Source organism: Arvicanthis niloticus, chromosome 9 (genome assembly GCF_011762505.2).
Source record: "Arvicanthis niloticus isolate mArvNil1 chromosome 9, mArvNil1.pat.X, whole genome shotgun sequence".
Lineage (NCBI taxonomy): Eukaryota > Metazoa > Chordata > Mammalia > Rodentia > Muridae > Arvicanthis > Arvicanthis niloticus.
The window spans coordinates 12,496,575-12,508,899 of record NC_047666.1 but is presented as its reverse complement, the minus strand read 5'-3'; the positions used below and the strand labels follow the sequence as shown (position 1 = coordinate 12,508,899).

The 12,325-nt window shown below is 47.6% G+C and overlaps 1 protein-coding gene across 4 annotated transcripts in view; it reads right to left on the bottom strand.

Moving 5' to 3' along the window:
• Positions 1-1,810: 1,810 nt before the first annotated feature.
• The window catches only part of Reep1 (receptor accessory protein 1), a 104,480-nt gene continuing 93,965 nt past the window's right edge, over positions 1,811-12,325 (bottom strand). For 2 of the 4 annotated variants that reach the window (XM_076939907.1, XM_076939905.1), the window contains 2 exons: positions 7,246-7,397; positions 1,811-4,757 (listed from right to left, as the gene is read on the bottom strand). In XM_076939907.1, the coding sequence (XP_076796022.1) occupies positions 4,686-4,757; positions 7,246-7,397 (224 nt within the window). In that variant the 3' untranslated portion in view covers positions 1,811-4,685. The remainder of the gene's footprint in view (positions 4,758-7,245; positions 7,398-12,325) is intronic. The other 2 variants (XM_034512340.2, XM_076939906.1) reach the window with 1 other exon arrangement.

Genomic DNA, 12,325 nt, shown 5'->3' with positions numbered 1-12,325 from the left:
TCAAGGCAAGTGGTGCAGAGTGTTAAGGGCATTTTTACCATCCACAGTGGCTCTGCACGTGCGCAAGCCTGTTCTAACCTGCAGAGATAATCCCCCATCTGCAAGTGAAGAAAAACTCAAGATGCAAACCACTACCCAGAGTTCTGCTCACATAAATAAAACTGCCTACCAGTGAACTACTCATATCCTCACAGGTTCCCACTTTCCACTGATCTTTAAAACAGTAGATCAGTGACACTTTGAGGTTAATATCTGTCTCGTCAGCTGAGTTCGTGAGACATGTATCAGTGATGTTTTCCTCTCAGACATCCTATATAGTAGGCATGGGTCAAATTTCCAGGCCAGGGAGTGTAAGCACTTGGTTTCTAATCCTTGTTACCTCCCACATTTAAAATCTTTAACTTATTTATACTTAGATTTTTTACTGTGGCTTTTTATTTTTGAGACGGGGTTTTATATGTTCCAGGCCTGCCTTGATCTCTCTGTATAGCTGAAATTCCCTTGAACTTCTGATTCTCCTACTTCTACTTCTTGAATGCTAGGATTGCAGGTTGTGTCCCACCATATCTGGTTTATAAGGTACTAGGGGGAGGCATTCTGCCAACCAAGGTATATCCCTAGACTGCTTCTACATTTTGTGTGTGTGTGTGTGTGTGTGTGTGTGTGTGTGTGTATGTCTGTCTGTCTGTATTACATTTTATTTATTTAATTTTGGGGGGTGGGGGTGGGAGAGATGCACATGGAGATAAAAGACAATTTGCAGGAGTGTCTTCTTTCCTTCTGCCGTGGGAGTCCCAGGGATTAAACTCACGTCATCAGGCTTGTTAGCAAGTACTTTGACTCCTTAAGCTATCTTACCAGCCCTCCTACAATGTGTTTTGGCATTGCTGAGATGGTACCATGGTTAAGAGTGCTAAGAGGAGCCGAGGTTGGTTCCCAGCACCCACATTTGGTGGTTTATAACCACTTGTAATTTCAAGTCCAGTGAATCTGATGCCCTCTACTGGCCTCCTCCGGTACCTGCACTCATGCATACAGGTGCACACATAGACATAATTTGCTGAGAGCCAGGCTAATCCGTGGCTTTCTCAGAGGCCTTGATGAAAGGACAAAAGGAACCTAGTTCTTTGTCCTTGCCAAGGGTAGATTTGGCAAGGTCTGGTCTGAAGCTGGGGTCAAGGCCTTGAAGGAAGGAGTTAAGGTTTTGGTTCCTGGAAACTTGACTTTTTCTCTTAAAAAGACAAGTTATCAGTCTCAAAACTGATGTGTGCTCTGTTTATGATGCACTTGAGATATTCTGTGTTCCCCTTGTACAACATTGCTTGTTCAGCTTCCTGATGACTTAATGTCATTGTATAGGCTTTCTGCTGACCCTTCCCTCTCCCTAAACTACATATAAGATGCTATACTTCACTGGGTAGGGGTGACACATGCCTTTAATTCCAGCACTCAGGAAGCAGAGGCAGAGGGATCTCTGAGTTCAAGGCCAGCCTGGTCTACAGAGCAAGTTCCAGGACAGCCAGGGCTACACAAAGAAACTCTGTCTAGAAAAACAACAACAACAACAAAAAACAAAACAAAACAAAAAAAACAAAGAACAAAACCAAACAAAGATGCTGTACTTCTTAACAAACTTGTCTGGGGTAAGATATAGCTTTCCTATCTTCTATATCTTTTCATCTCCTGGTAGTCCCCCTTAGGACCACTGAGGAATGACTTGCTGGCCTAGGTCAATAATTGTTTAAAAACCACCAAAATAATAAATCTTTTTTAAAAAGTACTTTTTTTCCTCATAAGCCCAACATTACACTTTTTTTTTTAAAAGAAAAATGTTAAGACTTTATTCAAGATGTTTATCAGGCATTATAACAAAAGAGCAGAGCTTCAGCCTTCCGAATACTGCAACTCACACCCCTCAGATACAGTCCAGTATACTATTAATTATACTCATTCTAGAGAGACTTCAGAAGGAGACTAGAGGAAATGTGCACAGTCACAATCCAGAACATCGGCTCTTTGAGCGTACGCTGTCAGAGGATGAAGCACATCTTCCACCATGTCTAATACTTCAAGTACTGTGCAAGGTGAAGAACCGGGGACGGCTACGTGATGGCTGTGATTGACACGCACTCTTAATACAAACACATGGACAGTTTACCACAGAGAACATACGTATCAAGGCCAGCAAAGTGAGCAAGCTATTCACACACAGTCAAGAGGCTGTGACTGAATCTCCAGTGCATGGGCATGAGACTGCACCTCACCTCTTCAGAAATGGGGCATGTGCTCCATGGAGAGTGACTCAAAGCTGAGACAAGTAGACCTTCGAGCTAGCAGTTTGTAAACAGCCTGTGTCTTAAGTCAGTAAACTAGAAACATTCATTATCTTGTGTAGACAGAGCACCGCACCTCTACATGTTCAGGGTCATTCACATCATATGTCAGTCTACATACAAATCACAGCTTGTCAGAAAAGTAAACAGTTGTCAAGACAGAAGACAGCTGTGTTTGGCTGTACAGTGAGTGTCTTCAAGAGAGGAAACAGCTTCTTAGTCAACACTTGAAGGAAAAATAGTTACATTTACAATAAGACAACGATTTAGATACCTTATTATTTTAAATCTTGAGCAAGAAGTAATACAGCATGTCTGAGAGGAGTGCTTCAAACTGGGTTTTGGCATGGCTGAGTCCAAACTCTCGAGCCTACATGTGTTATGACTTCCTGTTGCAAAACTATGAGAATATACTAGGACTTAAACTCTGTCCCTAAAGCTGTTTATTAGTTCAGAGGAGGGGGTGCTGCAAAGCTGCTGCTTTCAGGCTTTCCTGCACCTGCTTCTCTTCATCCGGATACACCCCACTGACACGGTCGTACGTGTTAAAGGTATCATTTCTCCTGTCTGGAGCTGTTGGGTGAGTCTGAAGAAGACAGATGCTTTTCTTAATGGGTTCAGATGGGTATGGGGCACAGGCAGAGTATTTACCCTCAGTCATCAGCTCTTGGGTTAGTTCCCAAGAGTTAGTTCTAAAAATACAAAATCACCTTTGGAAAATTCCATTGGGTGGATCTGGCAGCAATGAACTCCAACTGAAACCGTTCGTGAAATGGCCAAGGCCCAGCCAGTGTAACAGTCTCCCAGTGCATGTTTGCATAGCTCAGTACCAGAGGGGTTTGTAATTGAGCCTGTTTGCAGTCAGTAGACAGTTCTATGTGGTATATAACACTATTCCTCTAGCCTTCGGGGCACAGCTGTGAACAAACATAATCCAAATAGGAGTAACTGGGTTGTGACCGCTGCATGCATTACATGGAAAGAAAACACCACTCTATGCACAAATAGACTAGCCCTACAATTTGGCTCAGCTATCAGGAGGAGAGAGCAGCTCCCTCAGAACGCAATGTTACCTAAGTCAGAGAACTGTCAAAATTCTCAGTGCAGTCCTGGCTTGTATAAAACATCCATGAAGACATGGAGTGAGCATGAGTGCCAGTGCATCCTGTTCAAATCCCACACAAGCCAGAAGGCAGCCGGAGCCACAGCTGCCTGTGGCTCAGCCTCAGTCATCCCTAGACCCTGCCTTCCCATGGGCATTTGAGATTTGAGTGTTTCATGTTTTGAGCTTATCTGTAATAAAACCTAGTTCTAGGCTTTTCTCTTTGCTTAATGTACTCTAAAGCAAGGTGCTCAGATGTAGGCTCCTTCTGGAGAAATGAGCCACAGCACTGGTCCCTGAAGGAGAAATACTCTTGCCAAGCGCTTCTGAGATACTTGCAATTCTGCCAGCAGCTGAGTCTCCATCCCCCAAATGGCTGTGCTAAGGGTGAGCCTGCCTGACCAAATCAGTACCAGTGCTCCCGGAAGGGCTTGGAAGCTTCTGCTCTTGAACCCAAAGGGCAGGAATGGTGAGATTAGGTACAGCACAACAAACCTGGGACAGCCAAGGCCCCAGGTCTGAAGACGCCATACTCTTCCTTCATCTTCCTTGACGCCTACCAACCTTCTTCCCTGTTGCTGGAACATTGTACTCCTCCTGCCTCAGCTCTGCCTACTAACCACACAGCCACTGGAAGCGCATGGCCATCTTCCTGCAGGAGAAGGGATGCCCAACTGACACTGGCTTTGTAAGCAGTTGGAGACATTGCCTAGACAATCTTTGTCTATGTTTTTGTTTTTGCAGCTCTCTCACTCACCAGAACTTCTGGCAGCCCTTGCGAGTTCCTTAAATTAAGCCCAAAGCTGTAAATATATACACCACAGTCCAATGTATTAGTACCAAGAACAACAAAGGGTTTTTAAAAAGACCACTTCGTTTGCATTTACAGGACTAAAAACTATGCAACAAATAAATTACAAATGTACATCTCAGCAGCATCATGGGAAGAGTGCTTATACATCTAAAAACACTGTGGCCACAGTGACAATCCAATTGTGGAAAATTCCTAACCCCAGAAGACGTAAAGGTCACCCTCCACCACCACCTTTCCCTTTAGCCTCTCCCCAGCAGGAACAAAAAGGAAAGAGAACAGAAAATTCTTAAAGGCAGAAGAGGGGAGTGAGTAAAGGCCATGTCTTGGGGCTGCACACTCAAAGCACACCCAGCCTGCGGATTTCCATGTACTAGCGACTAGCTCTTTAAGGCAGAGGAGAGACAGACATCTGTGGATCCGGTGCTGTTGGCTCATCTCACGTGGTTTCAGTGGCCGAGGATGAGGTACTTTTCTTCCTGAAGCGGGATCGAAGGGTTCTAGGCGGTGCCTGATAGAGAAAGCAGAGAGAGGACGTCCTCCATGGGGCTTGAGGGTGGACTCTTGGGGAACAGCGTGGGGCAAGGATGGACTCCCTCTGCTGGGTAGAGCTAGGTTCCCCACAACAGGAATCAGATTTGTACTGTGTGAGGTGAGGCTGAGGCCCTAAGAAAGCCACCACACCTTCCTGAGTCTGAAGGGAAGGGCATGTCTTCCTTGTTTCAATGAGTTGAACAAGGGACAGCTCCAGCCCTTTGCTGATTTTTGTATTTCCTTTGGGAACTGTTTTCTGGTGTGTGCTTCAAACTTTGAGTCTCCATTCTAGATGTGAAACCCTTTACCCTCCAGCAAGCCACACCTAGAAGGCCAACACGACCTCATCTCTCTGAAGATGACTGTGGAGACCTTTTCTCTCAGAAGAGGCACAAACCACAATATCATTTCTATTATGATAGAAATGAAAGAAAAAGACATCCTGGTACCAATCCACTGTCCACAGCCCCAAGCTTTCCTGTGAGGACAGAGGACTTTCCACTATTCTTTCGCACTGCTGTCCCCTCTGACTGGAAGCCGTATTCTTGTATATTTCTAGTCCCCTTGAGCACCAGCTTCTAAGTCACTTGTCTAGGAGACCCCGTGACCCTGGCCTCTGCCTGACCACACACAGCCACCTTTGTCTCTCATAGTAGTTTGGCTAGTATTGTTCATTCATTTGAGACAAGGTTATTCTAAGTAGCTCAGGGTGACCATGAAATCATTTTGTAACCCAGGCTAGCCTCAAACTTGTGGTGATCCTCCTGTTTCAGCCTTCCAAGTGTAGCGTTGACATTAAAGATGTGCTCCACACAGGGCTGAGTGTTTGTTTCCCTCCCATACTGGAGCACTGATCCCAGGGTTCATAGATTGCTAAACAAGTACCCTACCCACAAGATATATACCTCCAGCTCCTTTTCCTCATAGTGCTTTGCATATGCACCACAGCAGAGGACTTTGTATCCAAGCCCAGGGTATGGACTATCTCCCTTCACTGCCCACCGGACTGAACTTCCTGAGACCTGTCTCCCCTCCACCACCATCTGCTGGTGACTGACTGGCCCAGTGCTCCCCCAGATGACTCAGGCCATTGCCTCACTGGTAGGGAATGTCCACTTCTCACTTCTAGATGTTGCCTGAGACCATGGCAAGAAAATCTCCCCTTTTAGGCACCCGCCTCTTGGCCATTACAGTAAGCAGGGGAGCTGTGTGCAGAGCTTTAAAACAGCAGTTAGGTGTAGTGATACACACCTGTGATCCCAGTATTCAGGAGGTAGAGGCAGGAGCATCAGGCGTTCATGGCCAGCCTCTACTACAGAGAAAGGTCGAGGCCAGATTGGGCTATAGAATGAGAGACCCTGTCTCAAAAACAACAATAACAAAAACCCCAAACAAACAAAAACCAACAACAATCCCTTGGGCTCTGGCATATTTAGAGATTTAGAGTGAACTCTCCCCATCATGAGGGTTCCCAGATCCTGAGGCCAGATAGGACTCATCCAGTACCCAGAACTAATCCACACTGACTGGTTGGAGACAGCTCAGTGGTAGAATGTTTGCCTAGTATATATGGGTGGCCCTGGTTTGATCCCCAGCACTGGAGAAGGGAGGGGGAAAGAATATATGCGAGAATATGAAATGATCCATCTTGTCCAGGAATGTGAGGAACCCCTACATCTGAGGTGGCTGTAGCTTCCATGTCAGAGAGAGCAGGACTGCTCGGACTCCAGGCTTATGAAGGGGAGTCTTTCTGAGCATCCCATCCTATTATCACCGGGGCCTCCAATTTTGTGTGTGACGGGAACCATGACTTTTTCACAATGGACCCTTAGGCCAGAATGTTCAGTAGATAACGAGAAAGGAACTGCGTGGCTTTTCCCTGAGCCTGTGACTAGTAACTCTCCACCTGTGTCACAGAACACAGCCTACGAGTCACAGGCATGGTCCTGCTGCTGCCAAAACCCTGACTATATCCACAATTGCTCACAGTGCTAAGTATATTGTTTTCTGATAACTTTAAAGAACTGGAGGCTGGGCAGTGGTGGCGCACGCCTTTAATCCCAGCAGTTGGGAGGCAGAGGCAGGTGGATTTCTGAGTTCGAGGCCAGCCTGGTCTACAGAGTGAGTTCCAGAACAGCCAAGGCTACACAGAGAAACCCTGTCTCAAAAAACAAAAACAAAAACAAAACAAAAAAAAAAAAGAACTGGAGCTGGGGAAATAACTCATCTGGTGAGGCACTTACTGTCCTGGACTCCATGGGTGGCTGTACACACACACACACACACACACACACACACACACACACACACACACACATCTTGGCAGGTAGCTGGTGGTTTGTCCTACCTGTTTAATGGAGGGAATACTCAGAGAATGTGGGATATCACACGTGATGCCATTCTCAGGACCCCCAGATCTCTAGTGCAAACACATGCTCTAGCCCACACCCGCAGACACCATGTACCTCCAGGGGCAACTCGGTCCTTCTTGGTGCCTTATACTTGTATATGAACTCCAACAGGTCCTCCTCCTCCTCGTCAGAAAACGCCAGTGGGTTTCGGACCTGGTGGGGCTCCCATGACTTCACACCACCCTCATACACATCTCCCTCAACCACTTAATGTCCATCTAACAAAGGAGACAAAGGATAGTGAGAAGGGAGCAAGGATGGGCAGGAAGGGTGGTTAGGTACACAGCACAACAAACCTGTTAGGATAGTCAGGGTCCCAGATCTGAAGAAGCCCTACTGTCGCTAGGGGGACTCAGGAAAGTGAAGGTGTAAGGGGATCAACTGTAGGCTCAGAAGCCTTTGAACAGCTCCCAGGAGGATGGGAGAAGACACTTCCTTAACTCTGAGACTTGCCATGCCCTGATCTTAGACCTGTGAGTGGACACCGGAAGAGTGCCCAGGAAAGAGCCTTCTCTGAAGACAAGAGCTGTGCCTCTGAGGGGTGATGCTTTCTAACTCGTACACACAAGTGATGTTGACAGTGCAGTACCCTTGTCTATGCAGCAGCAGGCATTCTGTAAGATGCCTTCAGCTGAGCTATGCAGATATTTCATTTCAAAATACCTGGTGCTAGATAGCAGAGGACCCTCATATAGATGCAAAATCTGAATGTATCCCCCACCCCACCCCGATGTGACAGCAAGATGCCTACTTCAGTCTAACTTGAATGAGCTATAGGCAAAGCTCCAGAATTAAGTTGGCCTGTTGAATGCAGCCATGTTACTGAGCCAGAATGTCCTAGCTGAGGCAGTATGTAAATTATTTTCTGCCATACCCAGTTTATCTGGCATCCATGGACACAGGGTTCTATTCTTGGTATGTTATCTCCATCCAGAACATCATTCTATTCCTGGTATGTTGTCTTCATCCAGAATTACAGAAGGTAGAGCTAGAGGGCCCACAACTCATCCAGTTCCACCACTCTGCGGTCTGCAGACAGAAACCTGAGCTCTTGTTGGGGATACCCTGCTACTGCTTCTAAAATCCTGTCCAGCCACAGAACTGGCTCCAGGCTCTCACCAGAGGGCTGGTTGCTGTGTAACAGCAGCCAGTAAGGAATAAATTAAAGGCTGCAGCGAAGAGCTTTTCCAGTTTCCACTGCTGTGCTCCATGGCAGCCAGCAGGGGGCAGCACGAGTACACAGCTGCTGTCAGCATGCCTTGCAGGGCTGAGCCGTGGGTGGAGATCCAACTGTTCAGGCTGTGCCTTGTCAGGGCCTGACATCATAAATTTGCCTTGGGTTTCTTTTTTTCTTTCTTCACTTTGTGCTTCTCTCAGCCTGTTTACTCCAAATATAGTTGCTTTCTTGTCCTTTCCTGCCTAAATCAAATCAGCTTGTTGGACTTGAGAACAGTAACCCCGCCTTTCTTGAACACTCTGGTCTTCCAAAGCTGCCTTGCCCTGAGCCCCGAATAATTCTTAGCATCTATACCCTGCATATGGCATATCCTACCATATGTCCTGGTTCTCTTGTTGGCCACCCTGTCTCAGCAGAAAACGTCCTGAGTTGTGGGGTTGTGGCTACTCACCCCTTGTACTCTGAGTTCAGCTGGTACTGCTAGTCTAATAAGCTAAACAGAAGCCTGCTGCCATCTTAGACAGTTCAGCTCTGCTCCACACCAGAGTATGGCACTTGCTAACCAGGACATTCCTCTGGACACAGATTCCTCCTGTCTGGGAAGAAGAATAAGGTCCAGGCCTAGTTGGGACCCAAGGCTCCCAGGCCAAAGTAAAAATGCAGAAGCATCCTGGCTAGTTCCACCCAGCAAAAAACTGCATCTTCAGGATGGAGTTGGAGTTCATCCTGCCTGAGTTTAGACCTCTGAACAGGTGTGTGCTGTTTCCCTTAAACGAAGAGATTTCCCCTTCCAGTTGTTATGGGCGGCATGATAACCCTGAGACACAGCAGGATCCTTGGGTATATGATCCGCCAGTCTGCCCACCAGAATGTTCTGAGGCCGAGCTTCCAAACCGCACACTAACCACGACAACAATAAGCACTTCATAAGTGGGCATGCATGCCAGTAATCCTAACGCTGGGAAGTGGAGGCAGAAAAACTTCTCTGGGTTAGCCAGGGCCACATAGTGAGTTCCAGGCCAGTCTGGGCTCCAGGGTGGAGACCCTGTCTCAGACACAAAAGCAAAATAAAACAAAGAAAGAAACAAAAATCAGTGCCCATCTTAGTACTGAAACTCTTAACAGGGCTTTGTGCACGCTCTCCACTGCAACCTTGAACAAGAAGTGTATTTTGAAAAGAAGTAATCCAGTGACTCCCAGGAGTGGAGATCATTCCAGATATCTAAGCCTGACCTGGCCTGGGCAGAGGCTGGGAGCAAAGGAGGCCAGTGTGGGTGTCTGGGCACAGAAATAGCTTCACATGGAAACAGCACAGAACCCCGCCTAAAAAACAGCCCAACTGTTAGGACGGTCCCTGGACGTCTGTCAAGTGTGTTGTTGGTATTTACTATTTTATTTTTACTTTTCTGAATGCTGGAAATCAAATCCAGGCCATTGCACATGCGGGGCAGATGCTCGACCAGTAAGCTGAGTCCCTAGTCCTTTGTTTGTATAGTCTGTGTCACTTTTGGGACAGAAAATAAACATGGACAGCTACACTTGTGAGTGTCGGTGCACTGTGGATGCTGGTTAACTGTATTTCCCCCTTCAGTGGGTGTGAGGAATGGCCAGGTGGCATGCATTTACAATTTTCTCCTGACCCTATCTGCCTTCCTTCTCACTTCCCACTTTCATCTTCTTACTTTGATTCACTGTTTCACACACACACACACACACACACACACACACGCACACATGCTCACACATACATACATACATAACATATATGCATACATACATACACACATACTTTTCAGGACAAGCAGCAGAGTAAATAAGAAGTATGTCACATTGGATTTGTCCACATTGAGGGGTGACACCAATCTGAGAATCAAAGACAGTGAGAGGGCAGGACACTACAGAGTGTGCCTGTAGATCTGCATAGACTTGTGACCTAATACGTCCTCTGCCTTAACAGTGGCTAAGACTCCAGGACAGCAAGGACTTGTGTGGGAATGTGCTCTCCCATAACAGGTCCTCCCGACCCCTCAGCAAGGGCACCCCAGGCCTGGAGCTCACTGGGCTGTCATGGTTGGGTGAAGGTTGGTGGTTTCTACTTAAAGACAGGGGTCCCTATTGTCTTCCACAAGAGGGCACCTGTATGTGTTAGTGTCAGCTCAGCACTGGCGGATGGATAGGAGGGCCTGGGTAGTCTCGGTCCTTTAAAGACCTGAACAGATCTGCCAGCCTCAGGCGCTGAACCACCCACCCACAGTGCAGCACAACACCCAGGTTAGCATCCATCCCACACGGCACACATTAGTGATGCAAGGCTGCAGATGTGCTGAAAGGACATGCCTGTCTGAACACTTACATCCAGGATCCCAGCAGTCACCAAAGAGAAAAGAAAGAACACCCTGTTAGAGAAGGGACTTTGGAATGAAACCCACATGTACTTAAATTCATGCCCTGCATACTTGACTTTAAAAAGGGCCTGATACACCTCTCTGACTGATGACAGGCAGCTCAGGGAGGAAGAGAGAAAAAAGGGGAGGAAAAGTGGTGGACAGGAAGCATCTACAAAGAGACAGAAATATGCAGAAAACAGCAGAGAGCTGACTGACAATCAGAATGAAGCAGAGGGGTGGAGAGAGAATGGTCTGTGTCAGGGAGGCACAGATTAGAATAGGCTCTCACTAACAACTGCTGCTTGCGGGGCTCTGAGCTCTAATGCCATGGCTGTCACTGCCCTGTAAGGTGACTGTCAGCCCCCAAATTTCCCAATTTCCCTTTCTCCACTGTCTGAATTAAGACCTGGATTTGCAAATCCTTTAGAAAGTTCAGTCTCTAAGGATGACTAGAACCTTCCCATGGTTCTGGACTGGATGCCATTCCATAGGACATAATTTCAGGAGATCACCCAAGACCCCCTGGAATCCTCTCCAATGGTGCTGACGCTTGAGATCAGCTTCCAGCCCCAGGTGTAAGCCAAGCACATCACAGGCTCATCTGCCAGCACTTCCCAGTAGAGCGCCCTTCACTGGCAGAGAGTGGAGGGACCACAGGATCATCTAACTCGTCCCTCCCACCTTAAAGAAGGGAGAAGGAGGCCCAGAGATTGGAGAGTTGTCCCTAAGGACATAGAGGGTCCCACTGTGGAGGAATCATGGATTGGGCCCTTGCAAGGAGCTCTAGGGAGCAGGAAGAAGATTCCAGACTACTGGATGGCAGCAGGACCCTAGGAGAGTGTGGCCTGCAAAAGCCAGGGCTTGGGTCAAAGCTGCCAGGCCCAGGCTCCAAGCTGAGCCATCCCCCCTGGATGCTTCCAGCTCTGTGCTACTAGTTGTTCTACTCCCAGACTGCCATCCACTCCTAGCCCCGCTGCAGCGGTCTGCAGAATGTGCAGATCTAATTGTCTGGTACACAGACTTTGACTATAAAACTACTGGTGTCCTCATAGGTGAAGGTATCTTAGAGGCAGGGGGAAGAGTGGATCAGAAAGAATGGGACATTAACCAACCAGGTCTCCAGGTGAGTGATACTATCCTGGGTCATGGCACTTACAAGTCAACATGTAGAGTGGGGGACAGAAATGTCCATGGCCATCTGGGGACAATGGACAGTTATTTCCCAGAAACTAGGAAGTCTACCAGGCCTATGGACCAGTGTCTAGCAATGGGAGTCCTCAGTTTCCAAGATGGACTGGGGGGCCCCAGTTGGACATGGGCTGCCAAAGACTGGGTGGGCCAAATGCTGCTCTCCCACTGTGTCCCTGCTTAGTGCTCCTGTCTGTCACTTGTCTTGGATTTATAGCTTTCAAAACCCAATATCCTCCCTAGCTCCTGATGCTCCTAGTTAAGCCCAGGCAAAGTGGAGGCGCATCTTGTAAGAGCATAGCAGGCCCCAGAGAGCCACAGCTCCACCAGCCGTGGCTCGCACAGAGCAGCAGCGACATCAAGGGGCCCTGTCTGGAAGTGG